General features: G+C 36.8%; 1 protein-coding gene and 1 long non-coding RNA gene across 5 annotated transcripts in view; one reads left to right on the forward strand and one right to left on the reverse strand.

Moving 5' to 3' along the window:
* The window catches only part of LOC309626461, a 200,530-nt gene that overhangs the window by 100,953 nt on the left and 74,156 nt on the right, over positions 1 to 25,421 (forward strand). The gene's annotated exons all lie outside the window — the stretch shown is intronic.
* RTCA (RNA 3'-terminal phosphate cyclase) overlaps positions 8,176 to 25,421 on the reverse strand; it is a 29,071-nt gene continuing 11,825 nt past the window's right edge. For all 4 annotated transcript variants that reach the window (XM_082385922.1, XM_082385921.1, XM_082385920.1 and 1 more), the window contains 7 exons: positions 22,869 to 22,927; positions 21,281 to 21,422; positions 20,789 to 20,913; positions 19,800 to 19,858; positions 13,244 to 13,338; positions 11,976 to 12,080; positions 8,176 to 8,845 (listed from right to left, as the gene is read on the reverse strand). In XM_082385922.1, the coding sequence (XP_082242048.1) occupies positions 8,744 to 8,845; positions 11,976 to 12,080; positions 13,244 to 13,338; positions 19,800 to 19,858; positions 20,789 to 20,913; positions 21,281 to 21,422; positions 22,869 to 22,927 (687 nt within the window). In that variant the 3' untranslated portion in view covers positions 8,176 to 8,743. The remainder of the gene's footprint in view (positions 8,846 to 11,975; positions 12,081 to 13,243; positions 13,339 to 19,799; positions 19,859 to 20,788; positions 20,914 to 21,280; positions 21,423 to 22,868; positions 22,928 to 25,421) is intronic.

Here is a 25,421-nt window from a genome sequence, read left to right on the forward strand (position 1 = left end):
TGAAACATCCAAGGTTCCAAGGGCTTAGTTAATTCACCCAAAATCAACAACTAATAAATGATGAAGCTCGTATTCAAATTCAGATGTCTCCACTGGCTTTGGAGGCAGCTGTGATATGGTCGTGAAAGAGCAATCAGATACCAGCACCCATTATGCTGTGTAGCCTTTCTCATGCAGATAGAGAACTGCTCTGCATACCTAGATTGGTAATGTGAGTGCAATGACGTGCTACATTTTGAATCAATGCTAAGCAAAGGAAAAAGGATTTGGGGTTGTCTTTCTACTTGTATTTCTGGAATCTGATCCTACTGTAAACAGAATAACAACTTACACCTGTTTTTTTCCCCAGAGTCTTATTTGAATTCTTCCTAGCTTTTCCCCAGTCCTGGAGCCTCCTGGAGTAGTGTTCCTTTAAAGATGTTATGTGGACCACCTCAACAAGGGTGGGCTCCTTTTTAAAATATACAGATTCCTGCATCCCACCCAGAGTCACCCAGTCAGTATTTCCAGGACAGAGAGGGGGACTGGGAGTTTTCATATTTATATGTCTCCCTGGAGGCTTATGTACACTGAAGTTCTGAGATTATACAGAAATGTCACTGACTGAGACTGCAACAGTCTTTGCCTGAAAATAACAGAACTGAAATCGTGATTAAAATAGAGTAGCCTTGGAATATTACTCAGCCATAAAAAGGAACGAAACTGGGTCATTTGTAGAGACGTGGATGGACCTAGAGAGTGTCACACAGAGTGAAGTAAGTCAGAAAAACAAACATCGTATATTAACGCATATATGTGGAATCTAGAAAAATGGTACAGATGATCTTATTTGCAAAGCAGAAATAGAGACACAGACATAGAGAACAAATGTATGGATACCAAGCGGGGGCGGGGGGGAGGAATTGGGAGATTGGGATTGACACATATACACTATTGATACTATGTATAAAAGATAACTAATGAGAACATACTGTATAGCAAGGGGAACTCTACTTAATGCAATCAGGTGACCTAAATGGGAAGGAAATCCAAAAAAGGGGATATATTTGTATGTAGAGCTGATTCGTTTTGCTGTACAGTAGGAACTAACACAACATTGTAAAGCAACTATACTCCAATAAAAATTAATTTAAAAACAAAATAGAGTAGCCTCCAGGAAATCCTGAGTCAGGAAACTGAACTTTTTTAGGAGTGCAGTTTAAAAACTATCTTCAATTGCCTTCATAATTTATTTTAATATATTACTCCAGATACATGCTAATTTGGAAAAAAGGGAAAAATGGAAAGAAACAGCAATTCCCACTAGACAGCTACTTTTAACATTTTGATATATTACCTTCCTACCTTCTTTTTCTTTTTTTCCAAGAAAGCTGTCTTTTTGTAACATAAGGATGACTTAAAAATGAACTCCTTAGTCAAAAGCAATATTGTGTCAAATCTCCGTCAGTACAAGGATAGTCATATTGGCAGATCCATTGTGATCGACCTGCCACGAGGTATCCTTCTGGTCTTTCTTGGGGAAAGGGCTGTGTAAAGGGCACAGCATCAGTCTCTGCTGTTGGCAGGTTAGGCACTCAGCAATGAGGATAGCCACACCAGCCCTGGGGGAGCGGGGTGGGTACATGGTGTTGGGGCCACGCATGACATTTACCCCCACCACTGTGGCTGGTGAGCAAGCACAGAGGTAAGTGCAGAAGGAGGCTGCCTGACATTCACAGAGCAGGTCGTTTTGTCCACCTGTTTACTGAAAGTCTCCTCTACATGGATGCCCTTTGCTGAGTATTACGGGACACCAATTCTTTTCACACTCTATATTCATTCTGAAAGTTTCATCCACAGACCTCTTTCCCCATCTTCTCTGTCACCAACCTGCCAAAACTTTTTTTCTGAGTCCCCAACTTTTAGACAAACTGCCAGTCAGTATCCATGAATCAGTATATTTGCACTTTTGACCAGCTCTCAATGCAGACAAAGTGGACAAACGTATCGCTCGAAGTTCTACTCGCTGAGAGGATTTTCCACCACAGCTGTCTTGCAGGGACACCCCTGAATGGAGTTGTAATGCTGCAGCCATCTGCTTCCAGTTGATGCCAACACACTGTGAAAACCAGCTATAAACTAGGCCTTAGCTTTCTTCTTCCTTGGTCAGATGCTTATGTCTTTAGGAGCTGCTTGCCCTTAATCTTATTTATACCATTTCCACTTGTGGCTGGATTGCTGATGCCTTCAACCAACCTTGTATCGTGGTGGATGAGAAAACATCCAGTTCATCATAGGAAGCTCAGGTCATATGGTCTCTTAGATGTCCCAGATCAGAAGTTCAGTTGGTACCAGGATCCAGTAGCAAACCAAGAGCTGTTTCTGCAAAGGATAGGTATCTATGCCAAAACCCTAGTGGCCTGTGCTTTTGCTAGCATGACTGTTGTAGCCAGCCTTTAAAATGGTTCCCAATGATCCCCACCTCCTGTTACTCATGGCCTTAATCCCATTCCCTTGGGTATAAGCTGGACTAGCGGCTTGCTACTTAATAGAATATACAAAATGATGGGATGTAACTTGAGATTAGGTTATAAAAAGACTGTGGCTTCCATTTTCAGGTCAATATCTGTCTCTGCCTGTCTCTCTCTCTCTCTCCACTCACACTAGGGAAAGCGAGCGAGCTGCCTTGCTGTGAGAAACCCTATGGAAAGGCCCACAGTTTATCAGCCTGGAAGGAACTGAATGAAGCCTGCCAACAACTATGAGTGAGGTTGGAAGTGGATCCTTCAACCCTACTCAAGCCTTAAGGTGACTGTAACTCCGCCCAGTGGCTTGGCTAGATTGCAACCTCAGGAGATGCCATGAGCCAGAACCACCGAGCTAAGCTGGTCCTGTACACCTGACCAACAGAAATTGTGAAATAATAAGTGTTTGCTGTTTTAAGCTGCTAAATTTTGAAGCAATCTGTTATGCAATAATGGATAAATACAATGACTATCTGTGGACTTAGGGTTGTTCTACACAATATTGCTTCTGACCAAGGAACTCATGTCTCAACCAAAAAAGTGTGCCAGTAAGCTCATGCCCACTGAGTTTATTGTTCTTGCCAGGTAGGAAGGACATCCCTCAGAAGCAGGAGAGCTGATAAAGGAGCCTAGTGAATCAGTCACAGCGCCAGCTGAGAAACAACACACTGAAAGGTTAGGGCACTATCCTGTAGGATGTAGGCTATTCTTGGGATCAGAAACTAATATAGGGTATTCTTTTCTCCCATAGCCTGAATACATGAACCAAGGGGTAGAAGTGGGAGAGGCTCCTTCAATATAGTAGTTAATTACAACCACCACGCCCAAATTTTGTTTTCCATCCTTGCAAGTTTGATTGCTCTTGGTTTAGAGGTTTTAATTCCCAAAGGCAGACTGCTCCCACCAGGGATCATGACAATACCTCCAATGAACTGGAAGATAAGACTTCCACTGGCTACGTTGAGCTTCTCATGCTATTGAAATAACAAAGAAGAGATCATTGCTTTTCCTGGGGCAATTGCTCCCAGTTACTAAGGGTAAACTGAGTAGCTGCTATAACAGTCCAGGGGGACTATGTCCAGAGACCAAGGCATTCTCTGAGTTCTCTCAAATCTGGTTGTACAAGTTAAGGCAAAACTACAGCAACACATTAAAGACAGACCACTAAGAACAGATTTAGGGTATTTAGATGTTTTTAAATTATACAATGATATAAAAATATAGAAAAATACATGTGGGTTTACTTCCTGAAATAATGCTATATTAGAATACTTTTTTTAGATATTAGAAATAAAGCATTGTTTTATTTGCCCATGTTAAAAAAAAACACACACAGACCACTAAGATTTAGACCCTTTGGGAGTGAAGTTTTGGATTGCCTCCATCAGGAAAAGAACGCTGACTGGCTGTGGTGCCAGCTGAGGGTAAAGAAAACAGAGAATTTATAGCAGATATGAGTGCACAGAACTGCAGCAGTTATGCAAATTTTCTTCCTTCCTCCTTATGTATATATTAATATATATTTACTTATTTTTTCCTTCCCCTTCATTGTCCCTCTTTATTTTCTATGAGGACTATTACTGGTGATTAACTTTACAATTTGGTCTGTATGCTACAGAATATTTATTTAGTTGGGATTGATTAAAACAGATAATAACATCCCCCAGAGATGGCTATGGTGACTGTTGGGACTTTAGGTTTCTTTTGAAGAAGAGGACGGAAGTATCTTTGTAAAAAGGACAGTTGCATCTTGTGAAGCAAAAGCAAAGAATGTTATTGTTGTAAGATAGAAACACGTAAATGGATATTGAACAACCAAAAAAATATAGATTCTGCTATAGCTATTCACTGTCTCTCAGCTCCAAGCACACCTTTCAAGACTGTTCATGATGTTTGGGTGTATAAACTAAAACTTCCAGACTCTCTTGCCAATTGGTTTCTGGTTAGATTCTGCAAAAGGGAAGCCCAAGGTGGAACCTGGAAAGAGGAGAGAAGAAAGGACCCTTCCTGCTTTCAGCTCCTGTCAGGGACGCTCCAGCAGCAGCAACAACAGCAGCCGCCAGCTATGGCTCCAACCAAGCTTTCTTCAGCTGGCGCTGCCACATACCCTGCTATGCTCCCTTGGCAGTAAGGATATTAGTTCCGCTGTGCTCCCTCACCTGTTGGGCCGTACCACCTGAACCGCCTAAGCACCTGCCAGGTCGCATCCCCCTCCTTTAAAAGTCTGAGTACCAACCACAATGCTCCTGAGGTCTGATAACCAGCTAAAGAGTACCCCTTCTTGGGAGATACGATCAGTCCCAGAGAGCCCCTCCTTCAAAGTTGTAGGTTCTGATAAAATCACTTGTATTAGTCAGGGGGTCTCCAAAGAAACAGAACCAATAGGAGAAAGATATACAGAAAAACATATAGACAGACAGAGAGAGACTTACAGGGTATTGGCTCATGTGATTATGGAGGCTGAGAAGTCCCACATCTGCAAACTGGGGACCCAGGAAGGCCAGAAGTGTTGTTCAAAGGCCTGAGAGCCAGAGAGCCAATGGTGTAGGTTCTAGTCTGAGTCTGAAGGCCTGGGAATCGGGAGCACAAAGGGCAGGGAAAAACTGATGCCCCAGCTCCAGCAATCAGGCAAAGGGCAAATTCAACCTTCCTCTACCTCTTTGTTCTATTCAGGCCCTCAAAGGATTATAGGAAGTACACCTACATTTGGGAAGGCAATCTGCTTTACTCAGGTCACCAATTCAACTGCTAATCTCCTCCGGAAACATCCTCACGGACACACAAAAAAATACTGTTTAAACAGATCTGGGATTCAAAATTTTTCATCATAAGTTTCCACAGTTCTAGGAAAGAAGGCAATCAATGTTATAAATATTGTCATTTTAAAATAAAACTATTCCATCACTCTCAAATTTATCCACTAGACTCTAAAAACCATAGCTGTTTAATATCTACCATCTCCATTAAAAAAAAATTATTCCCTTCCCCCACAATTTTATATTTTTATGCTTAAAAGTTCACCTTGTTATATTTCTCTGCAATAAAAATATGTATTTTAATTTACATTGTTTTAAAATTTTCAGTGAACACAAGACTCTTAAAATTTTTTTAAATTTCTTCTGGCTTGATTAATTACTATCAGCATTATTATACAATGGAGCATAACAAACATATATATGTTTTGATATACCACTAAATATAAAAGTAAAATTTATGGAAATACGTCTCTTGGGACTTCCCTGGCGGTGCAGTGGTTAAGATGCCGCACTTCCATTGCAGGGGGCATGGGTTCGATCCCTGGTAGGGGAACTAAGATCCTGCATGCCCCGCACTGTGGCCAAAAAATAGGGGAAAAAAAAAAAAGAAAAAAATGAAATATATCTCTTAATGAGATTGATGTTCTTTTTTAAAAAATTAGATCATGTATCTATGGACAGATAATGTTAATTACTGGGATAAGATAGAGCTCAATGGAAATCAATAACAAAAAGGTTAGCAAGTGTGAGGCTTAAAAATATATAATTGTTGTGTGTATTATTTACAAAATATTAATAATATAGATTATAGAAGCTACAACACACTCCACATGGTAGGGGTGAACAGATAGCAGAGAAGTAACTCATAATTCTTACTAAGCAGTAATCTACCAAAGTTTAAAAAAAAATAGATTTAGGGCCTCCCTGGTGGCACAGTGGTTAAGAATCCACCTGCCAATGCAGGGGACACAGGTTCGAGCCCTGGTCCGGGAAGATCCCACATGCCGCGGAGCAGCTAAGCCCGTGCGCCACAACTACTGAGCCTGCACTCTAGAGACCGTGAGCCACAACTGCTGAAGCCCACGTGCCACAACTACTGAAGCCTGCAAGCCTAGAAGCCCATGCTCCGCAACAAGAGAAGCCACCGCAATGAGAAGCCCGCACACCACAACGAAGAGTAGCCCCTGCTCGCTGCAACCAGAGAAAAGCCCGTGCACAGCAACAAAGACCCAACGCAGTCAAAAATAAAATAAAATAAAATAAATTTTTTAAAAAAAGATTTAAATTTTCTAGTAGCCTTTCGGCAAAGCTACTGAAAATGTTTCTCCTAATAATCAGAAAAATAAGCTTTATTTAAAGGTGTCATGTTGATCTGTGGAAAGTAAACATTGGAGCTTTCATCTCCCTACTTAAAATCATGCAAATATATATAATAAGGTCCAGGTTTATCTCTTAGTTTGAGAAGACTTTTCAGAGACTAATATTTCAGATTGTCCCTTTATTTGGTGCCTTTGAGATTTTCTTATATTCCAGGGGAATGCACCATAGGAAAATTAGGCTGGGTAAAAAATAAACTTTCCTTTTGTAAAGAGGAAAAATGGAGATTGTGAAAGAGAAGGTAAAAAGGAGAAACTGCAAAGTTCTACTTTGACTGCAGGCAACTCTATTTTAGAAAGAAGTACATATTTAAGTAGAGAAATTTGGAAACATATTCTCTAAAAACTACTGACATCTGAAAACTTGAAATTCATGGGAAGGCTTTGTGAAACTCAAGTGGTATGAATACCCCTACTTGAAAGTCACTAAAGAATATTTTTAAAGAATATCAAAATATTAAATGTACCCATTGTGCACATAGGGTCCAATCAACAGAATTACTTGGATTAGGTCATTATTAAAAAATGAAGACGCATACTGAAATATCAATACAATTTCAGATGTAGAAGTAGGAACAGAAGTACAATTTTGTTTGAGGAAAATAAACATCTTCTTCTAGAACTTCACAAAAATTTCTTTGCAGTAGTCCCTTTATTTTACCCAAACTGAGACTAACAGTAGTGACACACCCAAGCCAAGATTAATCATAAACCCATCATGTACACTGTTGCCCTTAAATCTCTTGCTCCGAAATTCCCAATCTCTGCATTCCAACCCACCTTGTTAACACTGCCACACACCTCATCAGAAGCAGCAGATATCATCACTGGTCTTAAAACCCCCAAACTTATCACAGCCCCTCCAACAGCTATACTAAAAGTGTAGTTTGACTCTAAAATAGAAAGACATTTCATGCCTTATGTGTTAGAGAAATTAACTTATAAATTTACTCCCTGAAAATACAAATAGCAAGCAATACTATCATCATCATATTTAAAACAAATTGAACTCAACTGTCCAAGGACACAGAAATAACTGACAAGAATTACGATTATGTACATGGAGTAGTTTTTTCATTACACCTTTTTATACAGACTAATTCTGCACTTTCTGAATGTTTTATAATATCATCCTCTGGATCTGTATCTTGTACTATGTTTTTTTTTGTTTGTTTTTGTTTTTTTTTAATTTTTAAATTTTATTTTTTTATATATCAGGTTCTTATTAGTTAACTATTTTATACATATTAGCGTATATATGTCAATCCCAATCTTGTACTACGTTTTAATCATTACCAGATTAAGTCCAAGACAGAACTAAGTCTGAATGAATTCCTCACTATTTTACAGTACGGCATATTTAGCTGTTACATAAAACTAGTTTCATTTGAGTTACAACCTCAACTGCCTACAGGGACCAGGAAATAATCTAAATGTGGAACAGGCTAGGTGTAAGACAATAGAGAGTAATGAAAAGCATTCTGTTCTAAAGGCAATTATTTTTTTAATACTATAAGCCAAACAAAAACATACCTGGGGCTGATTTGGCCAAATTTACTAGGGTTGAAATTTTGCAATTCTCATTGTTTAGCTTTCACAACATATTCAACAGATTCAAAATCAATATCTACCAAATACCCACTAGAAAGAAGATACATATAATGAGACAATGCTTATTAAATGTTATTGTTGACACAGCAAGTACATGTGTACAAAGTTGTCTCATTAAATTTTACATGAGATTCTAGTAGTGATTAGAATTATACACAAATTACAGATCAAATCTACATCCATAACTTAATATACTATATCAAAAAAAAAACACACTTCAGGTGAAAAGAATATTTTATTTCAATACTTTAATACCGAAATCAGCTATCATACATATTCACCAACTCTTAAATTTCACTGTCCCTATCTATCTCAGAAGACAGTCAAAGTGAGATTAATAGGACGAAGCATTCTCAGCAAATATAGAACTTTCTGTACTTCATCTCCAAATTTAAGTCAGGTCCTTTAATAAGTTACTGCTTATTCATTGTTCTATAATATTTATGAAATGATTAGTGCAATACATCATTGAGGTATCATTTAAAAGGCAAATACCCTATAGATTTGGATTTGTCATCCCAATTCCTTGGCACTCAATAATGTAAGCGTCTTTAGAAGCATCTTCTTCATCCTCTGATTTCTTCACAGTAAATTTAGCCTGAAACCAGAAGAGCATTTAGTATATAAATAATATGAAAAGCGATAGAGGGACGAGCCCACAACTCCCGCTTAAATAGGCAGTAGTTAGTACCAAACTCATTTTATTGAAGAAGCTAGAGATACAAATATCAAATGACTCATGAGAAATTCAATGGCCTAGATATAAAATATTCTGTTCCAGAAGCATGGTCTGTGTTCAGGGGTATACATACCTGTGGAGTTCTGTCAGAATATACAGCCTGGGCCCTACTCCATACCCACTGAATCAGAACCCCCCAGGAGTACAGCTTAAGCAAATATAAATTTTAAAACCTCAACTGTTAATAATAATGCATCTCCACTACCTACTTCCTAAAATTTTTCTAAAACATGGCACTGAAGCATTTATACTTCTTTTATCTTGTCAAGTATCGAAATACCCTTTAATTCCCTCAAATTTTCTTGCTAATTTAATTCCCTAAATATACTATTTAAAATACCTAGTTCAGAGCAGAAAGGTAGAGGGAGGTAACAATTAACATCTTCATTGATCTTTATTGGGCTTAACATTGTATTTTTCACTTAACTAATTCAAGTTTGGCTTTGAAACATTTGACTTCTATCATTATGTTGTGGAAACATGATTTTTTAAAAAGCAAATGTATTCATTCTAAGAAAACTGAATTAAAATCAAAACAACTGAGTAGGCTGACTGAATTTGTGACAAAGGGATTTCAAGTATGCCTAAAACCTTTTGATTCTCTGAAATACAATTTGAAAACCACTACTCCAAGGTCCTGTTGAACTGTAATATTTACAAATTATTCCAGTTTCAGTATTATGTGGCAGTGCGCTGACACACTGGACACTGAAAATTAATGTTGAATGAATAAACACTGACTCTGAATTCTGAGCTAGATAGACAATTTATTAGTATATATATTTTTCTCAAATTATAAGCACTATATAAATATGAAACACAGGTAACAATTATGGAAATCATTTCTAGCCTATATATAAACTTACTGAAAACTACGAAAATTTAGAGTTGGAAGGAGCCATAGGGACTACAGCACACTCTCTGACCTTACTGATGAATTATCTGCACTGAGACACAGACTGGTGAAGTACCTTTGCCCCAAATCACTGAGTTAAAACACAACAAAGCTGAACAAGAAACCAGAGCTAAAAATTCCAGTTCACGGCACTTTCCACTGTGTATTCACTTCAAATAACATGTGAGTGTCTACTATGTGCAAAGTACTGTAAGAATGAATACAGGGCTTCCATGGTGGCACAGTGGTTAAGAATCTGCCTGCCAATGCAGGGGACACAGGTTCGATCCCTGGTCCGGGAAGATCCCACATGCCGTGGACCAACTAAGCCCATCTGCCACAACTACTGAGCCTGTGCTCTAGAGCTCACGAGCCACAACTACTGAGCCTGCATGCTACAACCACTGAAGCCCACGCGCCTAGAGCCCATGCTCCACAACAAGAGAAGCCACCGCAATGAGAAGCCCACGTACTGCAATGAAGAGTAGCCCCTGCTCACCGCAACTAGAAAAAGCCCGCATTCAGCAACGAAGACCCAATGCAGCAAAAAATAATTAAATAAATTTATTAAAAAAAAAAAGAAAAGAATGAATACAGCCTTGCCTCTGCTATCAAGAAGATCACAGTCTACGTGGGGAGACAAAAAGTAGTTACAAAATACAGCATAAGTAGAATAATAAAAAATACAATTAACTATCTTTTGACGTCAAATACAATTTGCCTTTGCCTCCTATCAAGCCTTTTCCCACAATTTAACCAAAATCTACCTATCCTTTCTAGTAACAAAAAAAAAAGTACATATTATTAAGAATCATACAAATAACACGTTAGGAGTAGGGCAACCGTGGCTTTGCACTTGGTACACCTCTGTAATGCTTAATTTCTTAATACTACTGTACATTATTTTTATAACTTTTTAAAATGCTTAAGGTCAGCACCTTCCTTCATAAAATTCTGAGTTATAAATTTTATATTATTTTATAAAATTACATTATAAAGACTACGGCAAAATGGAAATATGCCACACATTACTGAAAAAAGCAAGAAATGAAGCTGTATGCATTAACTGCAAAAATTGCAAAGAGAAACAATTTTAGGAGAGGAGGAGAATACCTAAACGTCAAGAGTGGTTTTACTGGCAAGGGGGAATTAGGGACAGCTTTTTTCCTCTATTTTCTAAATTTTCTATAAAGAAATTAGTTTCAGATGAAATACACATGTCACATTTTTTAAGTTAAGAATCCTGTAGAGAAATGGGAACATATTGTATATGTATAACTGATTCACTTTGTTATAAAGCAGAAGCTAACACACTATTGTAAGGCAATTATACTTCAATAAAGATGTTTTAAAAAAAAAAAAAAAAAAAGAATCCTGTAGAAAAGGTATAAATATGAGCTTATTCAATGTTAAATCCTTTTTCACTAAAAATTATAAATCTAGGGAATTCCCTGGTGGTCCAGTGGTTAAGACTCAGCGCTTTCACTGCCAGGGCCCGGGGTTCGATCCCTAGTTGGGGAACTAATATCCCACAAGCCGTGCAGTGCAGCCAAATTAAAAAAAAAAAAATTATAAATCTACTTTTCTGAAGCTGAAAGGACTGGTAAATGTTAGAAGTCCAGCAAATACTCTAGTCTACCCCAATAAAATCACAATAAAATAAAACATTTAAAATTTTTATATAAATAATTTAAGTTTATAGCCCACTGCAAATCCCTTGTGATTTGATTTTATAGTTCCCATTAAAACATCTTCACTTACTGGAAGGCAGTACCTACCACACATGAGCTTAGATGTATGCTTTCCCAGTTTGCTCAAAGCTCAGTCCTGCCACTAAGAAACTATCTTGAGCAATTAATTCCTCTGCCTCACTAGACTCATAAGTAAAATGGGATTAATAATAAATGGCCACCTAAAATGGTCATGCAGAGTGAGACAACTCAGCTTCACTGCTGAGTGAGCTCAATGTCTGCCACGTAGGAAGTATTCACCGAATGACAGCAATTACAATTACTATTAAGTTTTCTGTTGATTAAAATGTGACTCCAAATTGGCCAAAATGAAAATCAATTACTCTTTCTGATGAATACTCACCTTTGCTAGTTGTTCAGCAAAATGTATAGCCGTTTGGGTATGGAGTGTAACTGGTCCTGTTTTTATTCTGGAAATTCCACTGGCTAATGCCATGAAAATGATCAGCTATTAAAAAAAGATCCAAGAAGAAAACTCTCACACATTTACTAATATTTGGGGTTAAAATTCTACTGCTTTCCATGTGAAAATACTATTGATACTAGAAATCAACATAGCTAAAAAAGAATTTCTATTTCTTTAGGTTTCCAAAAGTCTTAAGATGATACAAAACCTGTGTTACCGAAAGTCTGTGGTGTAGCACAGAAATGCTTAGTAGCAGATCTCAATATAGATTTTTAAAATTAATGTTTCAGAATATAGAAGGTTAATAAATTTAATCAGACCAACTATCTTTGCAAGCTATTACATATAATATGAAACTTTCTTCCATACTCTAGAATTACAACATTTTAACACATAAATAAATACACTAATACAGAATTACTGGAGTGTAGACTAGTAAGAAGGAAGAGACTAGAAATAAGGAAAACTGTCTTAAGAAACTGGTCAAGAAATCTTGAGTAATACATTTCTAAACATAGACATCTGATTTGCTATTAAGGAGAAAAAACTAGGGTAGAAAGGAAAATCTTATCAAGACAGCGCACCATAAAAAGATTTTATTTGGAAATACTCACTAGCACTTCTCAATGTGAGTAGATATGTTAAGTTTGAGAGGTGTATGACACATCCAAGCAGAGATGCTGACAGGCATAAGAAATATAATGAGCATGCAGTTAAGGAGAAAGGTCTGGGCTAGTGATATAAATTTAGGAGCTGTCAGCATACAGATGGTACTAAAGCCATGAGACTGTACAAAATAACTGAGGGACTGAATACAGATAAACAAAAGAGGTGTGAGCCTAAGCCCAAGGGCTCTCCAAAATTTAGAAGTTGAGAAGAGGCAAACAACAATAACAAACTGGCAAAGAGACTAGAATGTATGGCTAGCGAGATACAAAGATAATAACAGTATTTCAGAAAGCAAGCGAAGAAAGCATTTCAAGAAGGAAGGAGTGCTCGATTGTGCCAAATGCTGTAGCCAGGTCAAGTAAGATGAGAACTGAAATTTATGGTATATACATTCCAGAATAATACCTAAAAAATGGATTGAACTAGGACATATCAATCAGTGTCTGAAAGTCAATGACTAAAATTTATATTCAATCTAATTGCCCAATATTTGAATCTAATAGTCTTGAAGGTTTTTATCCTAAAAGTGTCATTACCTGGTCTTGCAGATACTCATCCACAGCACCGCCATGTCTAAGATTTGCTAACAGCATTTCAGCAGCTTCAATTCCAACCTTGTCTGCATTAACACCTACAACAGGCACAATGTAAAAAAAACTAAATTAATTACTAAGAGGCAAAAAGTTTAATATATCCCAGTTAGCACTGGTGTAATATCTTTTAGGCCTCTGAACTCACCCAATGCAACCTTTAGGATAAGATCTTCATGTATATTTAATCTTCTGAGAGCTAAGCATATGCAAATATTTTATTAAATGCACAAGTGGAAGAAAAAACAGGCTGCTTTGGCCCTGTTTAAGAAGTACTAATTATAGGGGGACTTCCCTGGAGGTCCAGTGGTTAAGACTCCATGCTTCCACTGCAGGGGGCATGGGTTCTATCCCTGGTCGGAGAAGTAAGATCCCGAATGCCACACGGTGCAGCCAAAGAACAAAAAAAAAAGAAGTACTAACTATAAAACCAATATACAACTAAGTTATGACCCTATAACACTACATCTTGATTTCAAAATTTTAAATTTGCAATTCATATATGTTACAATTAGTCGGCAGCCGATTGCATTAGAAGTAAAGGATTTTTTTTTAAGTCAGATAATTTTCATCTAAGGAAGAACAGATAAAAATTCTCAGATCAAATATTATAAAGTTTTATTCCTTTAAAATTTCAACTATTTATTTATTTATTTATTTATTTATTTACTGTGCCACGCAGCTTACAGCAACGTAGTATCCCGACCGGGGATTGAACCTACCCCCTGGCAGTGAGAGCACTGAGTCCTAACCACTGGACCACCAAGGAATTTCCCAGTATCACCTAATTTTGAAAATAAGTCAGAAAGTGTATTCCCATGTTCTACTTCCTACTTCTCTACACATACCACAAATATTTGGTACAATGCTGAATACAAAATAAGTCCATCAGAAGTAGTGGAATGTCAAATGACTCTTTTTATTTACTTTAAACTAAATGAACTCTTGGCTACAAATGAAAATGTCCTTTGAAAAATGAGAATGTGGTTATTTTTTATTTTATTTTATATTTGGAAATTCATTTGACTATATTCATGTCTTGATAAAATTTACCAGAAAAGGGGAAATCAAATTTTAACCATTTTTTCCCTTACAGCAATTATTATAATAATATAACAAATTAAACTATCTTCACAACATCAATCAGGCAAGATTCATACATATTCCAAACCATTTCATTACATGACTGAAGGAAATGGTTTGGAATATGTATGAATCTTGACTTCTTGGGTAAACCACTTTGCCTTTTCCATTTCTTCTTCTAGATGGAAATGGAGATGATAATACCTAAGTTGCAAACTTGTTAAAATTAGAGATAATATTTATAAAGCTTCTATTACCAAGACTGGTTCATAATAAGCTATTAAGAAAAATAGTTAATATGGAGTACCTACTATGTGTGTACCATACTAAGTGATAGACACTGGTTCCTTTGCTAAGGAGACATCAGAAAATACTCATATATAAGAGTATTTGAGGATAAGTAACTGCTAAGCTCTATGGTATAAACTATATATCCAGTGAGATTTCAGAAAAGGAAATTATAGGTTCTAGAATAACTTGAGAAGGTTTTATGGAGCATGAAGGACTTAGGTGAGACCTTGAAGAACGGCTAAAATTTGCATGGAGGATGTGAAGGAGAAGGAAGGAATTCCTGGCTTTGTATCAATAGTATCAGAGAGCAGTAGACACACTAAGGTTTCTCAAGGTTTCTCTGCCTAGGGGCAAAGTATTTCTCAGAGCCATTCACATTCCGTCCTACCCAGCCGCCTTGAGAGTGAATAATGGTATGAATGGATCTAACATAATTACCACATATTACTAGTGGTCTGTGGCAACTGAACAAAATGAAGTAAATATGAGAATTTTTCTTATTAGTACTATGTTCTAAACAAAAGAGCAAAATCCTAGTTTCTTCTGAAAACTTAAGGCTTTTCTGACAAATACTCTTCTGATATTCTAGAGGTTTCTTAAAACGGTCTCAATTTTGATGGTTTATAACAAATTAAAATGAATATTCAATGATTTGGGGTTTCTTCTAGCTTATTAAAAGGACAAAACTATAAAATAGTTATCAGGCTGAACAGAGAAAGCTAGAGGACTGATTATAGCATCAGAGAGAGGCCATGAATTACCACATATACTGAAGGAGGAAAAAAAGTGCTTACTACAAGCTAGGCAGTTTCCATACATAAGAAACAGGATTGATAAACCAGAGGTATAATTCATCTTAGCAAATTGATTTGTCCCATAGTAAAGAACACTAACTGAAGGATGAGAAATCAACGAATACACAGATATTCAACAATGTAAAGACAAATACATTCTGTCCATACAGCAATCATATAAAGTTGGAAGGGATTCTTATATACAGATAATGGTCCAATCTCATTTTTCAGATAAGGAAAGCCCAGAGTCACCATGTAAGATAATGACAGACATAGGACCAAAACTTAGGTCTTCTTGCTCTCAGTTTAGTGCTCTCTGTTATAATACACTGCCTCCATCTAAAACTGCAAGATTCCCTCAAAAAAAAAACACAAACAAACCTCACCTTTGCAACAGGATTAAAGAATGTTATAAGTGGAAGGATTTCAGAGATTCTTTGGGCTAACTCTCTCACTCGATAGATAAGGAAACTAAGGTCAAAATAGTTTTAGTAACTGAGACAATGACAAAAACATGACGAGTTACAACTTACTGCTTCTAATACATATGGTGGTGTGCACAACCAGCTAATGTTGCTTCTGATAATAATGCTTAAACATTAGGATTCAGAGTCTAGTAATTTTCTAGTTAATTTAAATCAGAAATAAGAAGGGGGGGCTTCCCTGGTGGCACAGTGGTTGAGAATCTGCCTACCAATGCAGGGGACACGGGTTCGAGCCCTGGTCTGGGAGGATCCCACATGCCGCGGAGCAACTAGGCCCGTGAGCCACAACTACTGAGCCTGCGCGTCTGGAGCCTGTGCTCCGCAACAAGAGAGGCCGCGATAGTGAGAGGCCCGCGCACCGCGATGAAGAGTGGCCCCCGCTTGCCGCAACTAGAGAAAGCCCTCGCACAGAAACGAAGACCCAACACAGCCATAAATAAATAAATAAACCCAAAATTTAAAAAAAACAAGAAAATGCAAAGCAATGTCAGACAAAAGCTAGTTCTACAGGAAGGACTTTCAGGCATTAAAAAAAAAAAAAAAGAAAAGAAATAAAAAGGGGATCTGGATATTGGGATCCATCACATTCTCTGAGATGCTTAATATATAGACTACCTAGACTAAGAGAGAAAACCCCAAGGTCTTTGCATTTGCTAATGACATCTCCTTTGACTTACCTGCCTGACAGGAAACAAGGGCAGGCACCAGAAGGAGTCAGGCAACCTCAGTAAGTATGCTGCTCTATCCTCTATTCCCTCCTACCATTATAAGTCTAAAAATAAGTACTGTGCATTCTACATGAGTGTTGTCCAAAGACAACTTCAAAGTAAAAACTGTCTCATATGACAAAGTGAAAAAAAATGTTTATGGAATATTAGGAAAGAAAGTTTTTCAGGGCTGGCAGTAAAGTTAATTCCAAGTATTGCTCATAACAGAGTAACGGACCATTTATGATGTCAATGCAGCATATCCAAAACTATCATCTACCCTGGCAAACTAACGACCTCCCATATTCACACGTTTTAAGTATTTCCAGTTGCCCAAGTTAGAAACCTAGAAGGTCATTACACTGCATTCCTCACCCCCCATTTCCAGCTGATCACCAAATTGTCTATTCACCCTCCTAAATACCCTTATATCAGTACTCATCTCTCTAGACTCAGTCCCTGCATTCCTTGGTGTAGGTCCTCACCATTTCTGACCTGAATTGCTGTAACAGACTCGTCTTCCTGCCTCCACTATGGTTTTCCTCTAATCCTCTACACAGCTATCAGACTTACTTCCAAAGAGCTGGAATTACATCTCTCCTTAAAATCTTTATGTTTTCAGGATGAAACCCAAACTCCTTTATATGGCCTATAAAGCCCTTCAAAAATCTGTTGACCTCTCTAACCTCATTCTCTGCATTGACCCAGATCCTGTACTCATCACCTATGGTTCTAGTGGCCAAACACAGAACTACACTTTTATGTCAGCACTTTCCTTTGTCCTTCTTCCTTAGCTCTCACTTTTCTATCTGGCTAACTTCTACTTATCTACAGAACCCACTGGAGGATCACTGAATGGCACAAGACAGATTTGAGGTCAATCAGCCCCCAAAGAATGAGCTCTTCTTCTCCTGTGCTCCTATGGTGCCCTGGGGATAGAACAACCACAGCACTGGTCTGTCTCCTCTGCCAGACTAAGCCAGGAGGCAGAAACGGTGGCTCTTACTTCTGAATCCTTCATACATAGTACCTGGCACATCTTGGTACCCAACGATAATACAAACAAACTGAACTCACCTTCCACCCAATGCCTGCCAAGCACTTACTACTTGTAACATAGGGTCCTAGTCTCTGCTTTGTATTTTGCATTATCTTTGCCCTCTCAAGACTTAAAGATATTGCATGTAGTGGCTCACTGATCTGTGTTGATTCCTCACTGCACCTAACAAGTAATGAGTATACACTAAATATATGTTTTTGATCACTATTTCTCAAATTTTATAATACCTTAGAGAGCTTGTTCAAACAGATTCCTGGGCCCCACTCTCAAAGATTCTAATCTGATACATGAGGTGGGCCCCCAAATCGGTATTTCCAGCAAACTCCCAGATGATGCCAATATGCTACCTGTCTGCCAACCACACATTGAACAGCACGGTTTTAAACAGAATTCATTTATGTCCAGTCAACCAAAGGTGTGATTTTACCTATTCTATTACACTGGTTAGATTTGACACAACTGTATCTAGATCAACCAACTGAGTAGACTAAAATTACCTGGTTTTTTTGTATTCAGCAGTAATAATGTGATTAAATGGCATAGCGAGGGTAAGCATCTTTTAAAGATGCTACAAAGTAGGAATAAAGCAATCAACTGCCACACAAACAGTGAAAAGTTCAATTAGAAGTTGCCTCAATGGCAAAAGTAACTTTAAATACTAACCAACAGATGTATACATGTATCTACTCTCCCAAATATACCAAATACTACAGAAATTTCCCTTTCACAAAAACATTCAGTATTTTGAAATCAACACTGTAATAACTGATGCAGGGAAGAACCATCAACAGATGTTAAAACCACTGGATGAAAGTTGTATTGAGATAGGATAATCAGATGGTGTCAAAGTATTATCCCAGAGTATTTATTAATTATAAAGGGAAAAGGGGGAATTCCCTGGTGGTCCAGTGGTTAGGACTCCGCGCTTCTACTGCAAGGGGCACGGGTTCAATCCCTGGTCAAGGAACTAAGATCCCACATGCTGCGAAGCATGGTAGATAGACAGACAGATAGGTAGGTAGATAGGTAGGTAGATAAATAAATAAATAAGGAACCTTTACAGCAGACAGACCTGGAGAACACCACCTTAACCAAGTGATCAGTCAGCTGTACTGATAAAGGGCACACTGACATTACGTGCACCCTGATGTGATACAATAGAATGTACACAAAATCACCTTATTCTTACTAAAAATGTTTAACCTGAATAAATCTAATCATGAGATAATCAGGCAAATTCAAACTGTGGAAAATCCTACGAGAAAATGGCCTGGACTTTTCAAAATGTAAATATCATGAAAGGAAAAAAAAGGTGAAGAGACTATTCTGTGGTTTAAAAAAAAAAAAACTAAACAGACATGACAACCAAATGCTGTGTGTGCTCAAAAACAAACAAGCAAGCAAACAAAAAATCCCATATTGCTCTAAAGAATATTTTGGAGGCATCTGGTTATGTCTGAATATAATAGACAGGGAACTTCCCTGGTAGTCCAGTGGTTAAGACTTCACCTTCCAATGCAGGGGGTGCGGGATCAATCCCTGGTCAGGGAGCTAAGATCCCACATGCCTCACCGCCAAAAAGCCAAAAAATATAAACAGAAGCAATACTGTAACAAATTCAATAGAGACTTTAAAATGGTCCACATCAAAAAAAAAATCTTAAAAAATATATACATATATAATAGACAGATTCTTTGGGTATAAAAATGGTAACGTGATTATGCAGACATTATTCTTTGGATGGACATGCTGCAGTATTCAGGGGTGAGACTTGGTACCCGCAACTTGCATAGAGACGGTTCAGAAACACACACAACATGTAGCTAAATGTTCATAACCAGTGAATCTAGGCAAACAGTGCGTGGATATTCACTAATCATTCAACTTTTCTATAAGTTTGAAAATTTTAAAAGTATAAAGTTGGGGGAAAGACTGAAAATTTAATTGACTCTAAAATAGAATCAGTTAACCATATCCTTTCAAACTTGTTATCCATCATTCTACAACATCCTAATCCCGACAGATAATTAAAGAATTGTACACTAGCACTGGGAACAGTGGACCCCCTTCATTTAGCTATACCTCGTTTACCAAGCGATGATCCAGCAAACAAACAGCCAGTGGACGTCTCAGCAATAATGCTATATAGGGAAAAAAAAGTATTACTATCTATGCTATAAATGTTCCAAAATTACATGCAAATATAACACAGGAGAACAGTGACTATTAAATAAGCAGAATTAGATGTGGCTAGTATATTACAAAAGTGAAAGTCTTCATAGAGAGCAGCAGGATTGGCATTCTCCATCTTCACCAGGGTATGAGTATCTTTCAGCACTTCGGACAAGAAGTCACACTAGATTCTAATCCACTCACAGGTAAGGAATGGCCCTCCCAGAAGTCTTGTCTTCAGCACTGAGTGGTACCATTTCAAAGGCATACTGCACTCATTATCTTAAATGAAAAGGTCCTTCTACAGAGATGTTTGGTTTTGTTTTATAGTTTTTAGATAGTACTATCATACAAAGAAAATGCATTTACTTTAAACCGTTTAATAGAAAATCTGGAAAAGAGAGCTTAAATTTAAATATCCACAAAAGATACTTTTATTCTTCAAAAATATTAATTAAAGCATTTTTATAACACTTAAATCAATAACTACTAAATGGATTAATATACTATATTTCTTTGTTAAATAGATCTTCGCCGTAACTAATATTTACTTGTAAACTGATTTCACATTTGAGATATAGAAAAGCAACTGGAAATATTTCTCTTAGGATCATCTTCAAAGGCTAACTTCTGATTAGCTTAAATATTTAAGTTCGCTATATAAACAAAAAGGCTCTTATAATGTAATAAAAGGTAAACCATCCTCAGAAAAAAAATTCAGAATAAAATAATCACCATAATTCATCATACTGTTGTTTTAGGTAGGAATGCCCTTAAAAATATATATTCTTAAAACTACAAATTTAAACAACAAAAAAAAAGACAAATCTTTAATTAAAATAGAATAATTATTTCAGGGCTCTCTCAACCAACATCTAGGAAAAAGTATATTGTCTCACATTATTCCATTTCCATTGCCAAAAGCTTGGTCTTTAGGTTCCTGAACAGGCTGGATGTTAACATACAGATCCCTAATCTCCTTTCTGATGCATCTTACGGCTGCCGCTGCCATATCTTTTGCTACCTATTTTGGCAAGACAAAAAAATAGAATAAAATAAATTAATGATTATTTTGACAATTGCTTTCAAGCCTTCAAAGACATATAATTAATAACTTTTACATGCATCATATAAAAACACAATTTTCAACAGTAGAGAACACAGAATTTTAAGAAAAATTTTTAATGAAAAGATTTATTTAAAAATTAAGTTCTTTCAATAATTTCAAAATTTAGATGATATAATACTTATCAAGACATGCATACACTTCTAAGATCATCTAGACAACTTTATTTTTTATTACTTTATTTCTTTAATTTTTATTGGAGTATAGTTGATTTACAATGTTGTGTTAGTTTCAGGTATACAGTAAAGTGAATTAGATAACTTACTTTAAATGGCAAAACACCAGCAACAAAAGCTCTTCCATATATCTTAGTCACAGAGCCACGGTCAGTTAAATTTATTGGGTTCAACTGTTTAACTGGTGACATTCGGATAATCACTTCACCACCTCCTTTTGGGTAGTAGCCCCTATGAAAAAGTATCATAAATACTCACATAAACTGATTGTATGACAAAAAAAAAAGCTCAATATTTACAATAAAATAACATGTGAGTGATATCCAACTATATAATTCATGTTTGAAACTTCCAAATAATGTTTTAGATCTGTGTTGTCCGACATGGTAGACTCAAGCTACATGTGAATGAATGAATATTAATTAATTAATCTATTTATTTATTTATTTAGGCCACACAGCTTGCAGGATCTTAGTTCCCTGACCAGGGATTGAACCCACGCCCTCAGCAGTGAAAGTACAGAGTCCTAACCACTGGACCACCCGGGAATTCTCTATTTAAATTTAAATTTAATAAAATTTAAAACTTAGCTCCCCAATCCTACTAGCCACATTTCAAGTGCTCAATAGTCATATGTATCAAGTGACTACCATCCTGGACAGATAGGGAACATTTCCCTCAGTACAGAAAGTTCTATTCAACAGTGCTGTTTTAGACTTAAACTACTTAATGGTAGGAGCTTGGTCTATTTTGTTCCTGCTATATTCCAGTGCCTAAAACAATGTCTGGCCCATAGTAGGTGCTCAATAAATATATGATGAATATTTAGTAGCTGAACCACTAATAAAATTTTAACTCAAATATTTAGTGTCACTTATTCTACAGAGATGCTGAGAACACACAGATGAGAATGACAATGCTCTTGTCCACAAAGAACTCCCCACCTGGTAAGATGGGGCTCCACATATAATCTACTAGGACACAAGCCAGGCTGTAAGGAGGACTATAAGACAGATGTAAATAGGAACTCCAACCGAGGCACAATCACTGACAATTCACATAAGAAATTACAAGTTTCATTTTCAGAAAATGTAGGATTTCCAATTTTTAGGAGAGATGGGGAAGAAAAACATGAACAAAGATATGGAAGTCTGAAGGAACAAAGTATGTTTAGGGAATGGCAGCAATCATGTAGTTAGAATATATGGAGGGGAGGGAGAATAAAGCTAGAAACGTAAATTGGAAAAAGACTGCAAATCGCTTAAATGCCACACCAAGAAATATGGCCATTTTATTATGTGGCCTTACAGAGGGAAGGGAAGCCTTACAGAGAAATAACCTGAATGCTCAACGTGTCTCTTAGAAAAATAATTCTGGTTGCTCTGTGGAAGAGAATCCCTTTTACGACCCTGCAGCGCCCATTCCAGTTGTCTGCACACAGTGAGCATTCTGTCTGTGGTGAGCATGGATAATTCTAGATAGGAAGGTGCCTCAGTGTAGCAATTCCCTTTCAAGTCCCCATGCCTCTGCTGCTTATTGTTTTTAAGCCACGAAGTACTATTATTTCCTATAAGATATGTATTAAGTGGGTTACGAATGACAGTTCTCCAAGATCTAACTTTTCCACTATTTTTAGCACAAGTAGTGGGTCAAAGGGTTAAGAAATAAGTAACTTACCTCATTTTAATGTCACAATTAAATGTGAAACCAAATTTCTCAACAATTGGCTTGAAAACCTGAAAAATCAGTTTATTGTTACTTTAATCACCAATATTCACTGTCAACAAGTATATTTAGTAAACAAAAGTGCTCTGCACTGAAGTAGTAAAGAGGCACCATGGATAAACAGTGATATAAAAATGTGTAGGCTAGTTCTATTTTTCAAATAAAATAACGGACATGTAGCTAAAATTAAAAGTTTAACATTTAATTAATCAGAGCTGTGCAAGTCTACCTAATGAAAAAAAAAAAAATCAGAACTCAGGATACTTGATCCTAGCAGTTTTTAACTCCAGAGGCCAGTATTTCCTAACCTTCTCAATATAATGTACTGTAAGAAATTAGGGGGTGTTCAATAGCACTTCATTCTGCGTTCTCAATTTTTTTTTATATAGGTGAAATCTCACTGCATATACAACGTTTTATACATTTTTCCCCATTTAACATTATAAACAAAAGCATTTTCCCAACATTATAAAATTCCTCCTAAAAAATATTTGAATGACTTCATGGCATTCTAGCATAATTTACCTAACCACTGTCCAAGTTTTCATTATTACGTAATTATATATATTATATAACAATAATTATAGTATATAATGCTCTGCTCCAATACCTTTAACATTATCTTTTGCTGCATTTCACAATATTTAATTAGGGTCATTTCCTTGAAGTGGAATTACTAGGTGAAGAGAGATTAACTTTAACTTTCATTATACATACTATCAAACTGAGTTTTAAAAGACTGTACCACCTATTAAAATGGCAAAAAAATTTTTAACTGAAATCTGAGACTATCAAGCGCTAGGGAGGATGAAGAAGAGCTGAAACTCTCCCACAGTGCTGGTGAAAATGCAAAACAATGCAGCCACATTGTATGCCAAAACAATTTGGCAGTTTCTCAATAAAGTTAGACATAAACTTACGATTACAACTGAGCAACCCCTCTGTAGGTATTTACCCAAGACAAATAAAAACTTATGTTCAGACAGAAAAACCTGTATGTGTTTATAGTGGCTTTACTCATACTTGCCCAAAACTGGAAACAGTCCAAATGCCCTTCAACTGATGAATGGATAAACTGGTACTGATAAACATCCATATAATAGAACACTACTTAGCTTTTATTGCTGATACAAGCAACATGGATGACTCTCAGACGTATTTTTTAAAATTTATTTTATTATAGTTGATTTACAGTGTTGTGTTAATTTCTAGTATACAGCAAAATGATGCAGTTATGGGACTTACCTGGTGGTGCAGTGGTTAAGAATCTGCCTGCCAATGCAGGGGACAAGGGTTTGAACCCTGGTCCGGGAAGATCCCACATGCCGTGGAGCAACTAAGCCCATGTGCCACAACTACTGCGCCTGTGCTCTAGAGCCCGCGAGCCACATCTACTGAGCCCACGTGCCACAACTACGGAAGCCCGCGGGCCTAGAGCCCATTCTCCACTACAAGAGAAGCCACCGCAATGAGAAGCCTGCATACCACAACAAAGAGTAGCCCCTGCTCGCCGCAACTAGAGAAAGCCTGCGTGGAGCAACGAAGACCCAAGGAGGCAAAAATAAATAAATAAATAAATTTATTTATTTATTTATTTATTTTTAAAAATGATTCAGTTATACATATATATGCATTCTTTTTCATATTCTTTTCCATTATGGTCTATCACAGTAGGACCTTGTTGTTTATTCATTCTGTTATATAATAGTTTGCATCTACTAATCCCAAACTACCAATCCATCCCTCCTCCATCCTACTCCCCCATAACCAGATGTATTATAAGTGAAAAAAACAGACTCAACAGGCTATATACAGTATTATTCTTTTATATGACTTCTGAAAAAAAGGCAGAACTATGAGAGAAAACAGATCACTGATTGCCAGGGGTGGAGGGGTGGGATTGACTACAAAAAGGGATAACAGAATTTTCTACAGTAATTCTCTATCTTGATTGTGGTGGCTGGTTTACAATCATACATCAGAAATCACAGAACGGTACACTAAAAAGGGTGAATTTTAGTATAAATAACCACACCTCAATAAACCTGGAGAAAAAAAGATGATACCACTTTTCTCTCCCACTAGTTGTATAAGCATGCCAATACTGAATTTTATCATTCTAAAAATTTATAGTCAAAACATGGTATTTAATTATTTTTTAAAATTTTATTTTATTGTGGTAAGAATATTTCACATGAGATTTAAGAGTACAACACAATATTGTTGACTATAGTTACAATGTGTACAACAGATCTCTAGAGCTCATTTATCTTACGGTACTGAAAATTTATGTCCGATAATTATTAACGCCCCAATTTCCCCCTTCCCCTAACCAGCATTCCATTCTTTGATTCCATGAATTTGACTACTTTAGATATCTTACATAAGTGGAATCATACCAGTACTGTCTTTATGTGACTGGCTCATTTCACTTAGCACAATGTCCTCAAAGTTCAACTGTGTTGTCACATAGAATTTCTTTTTTTTTTTTTTAATTTATTTATT

The sequence above is a fragment of the Balaenoptera borealis genome (assembly GCF_965194805.1).
Source record: "Balaenoptera borealis genome assembly, chromosome: 1".
Lineage (NCBI taxonomy): Eukaryota > Metazoa > Chordata > Mammalia > Artiodactyla > Balaenopteridae > Balaenoptera > Balaenoptera borealis.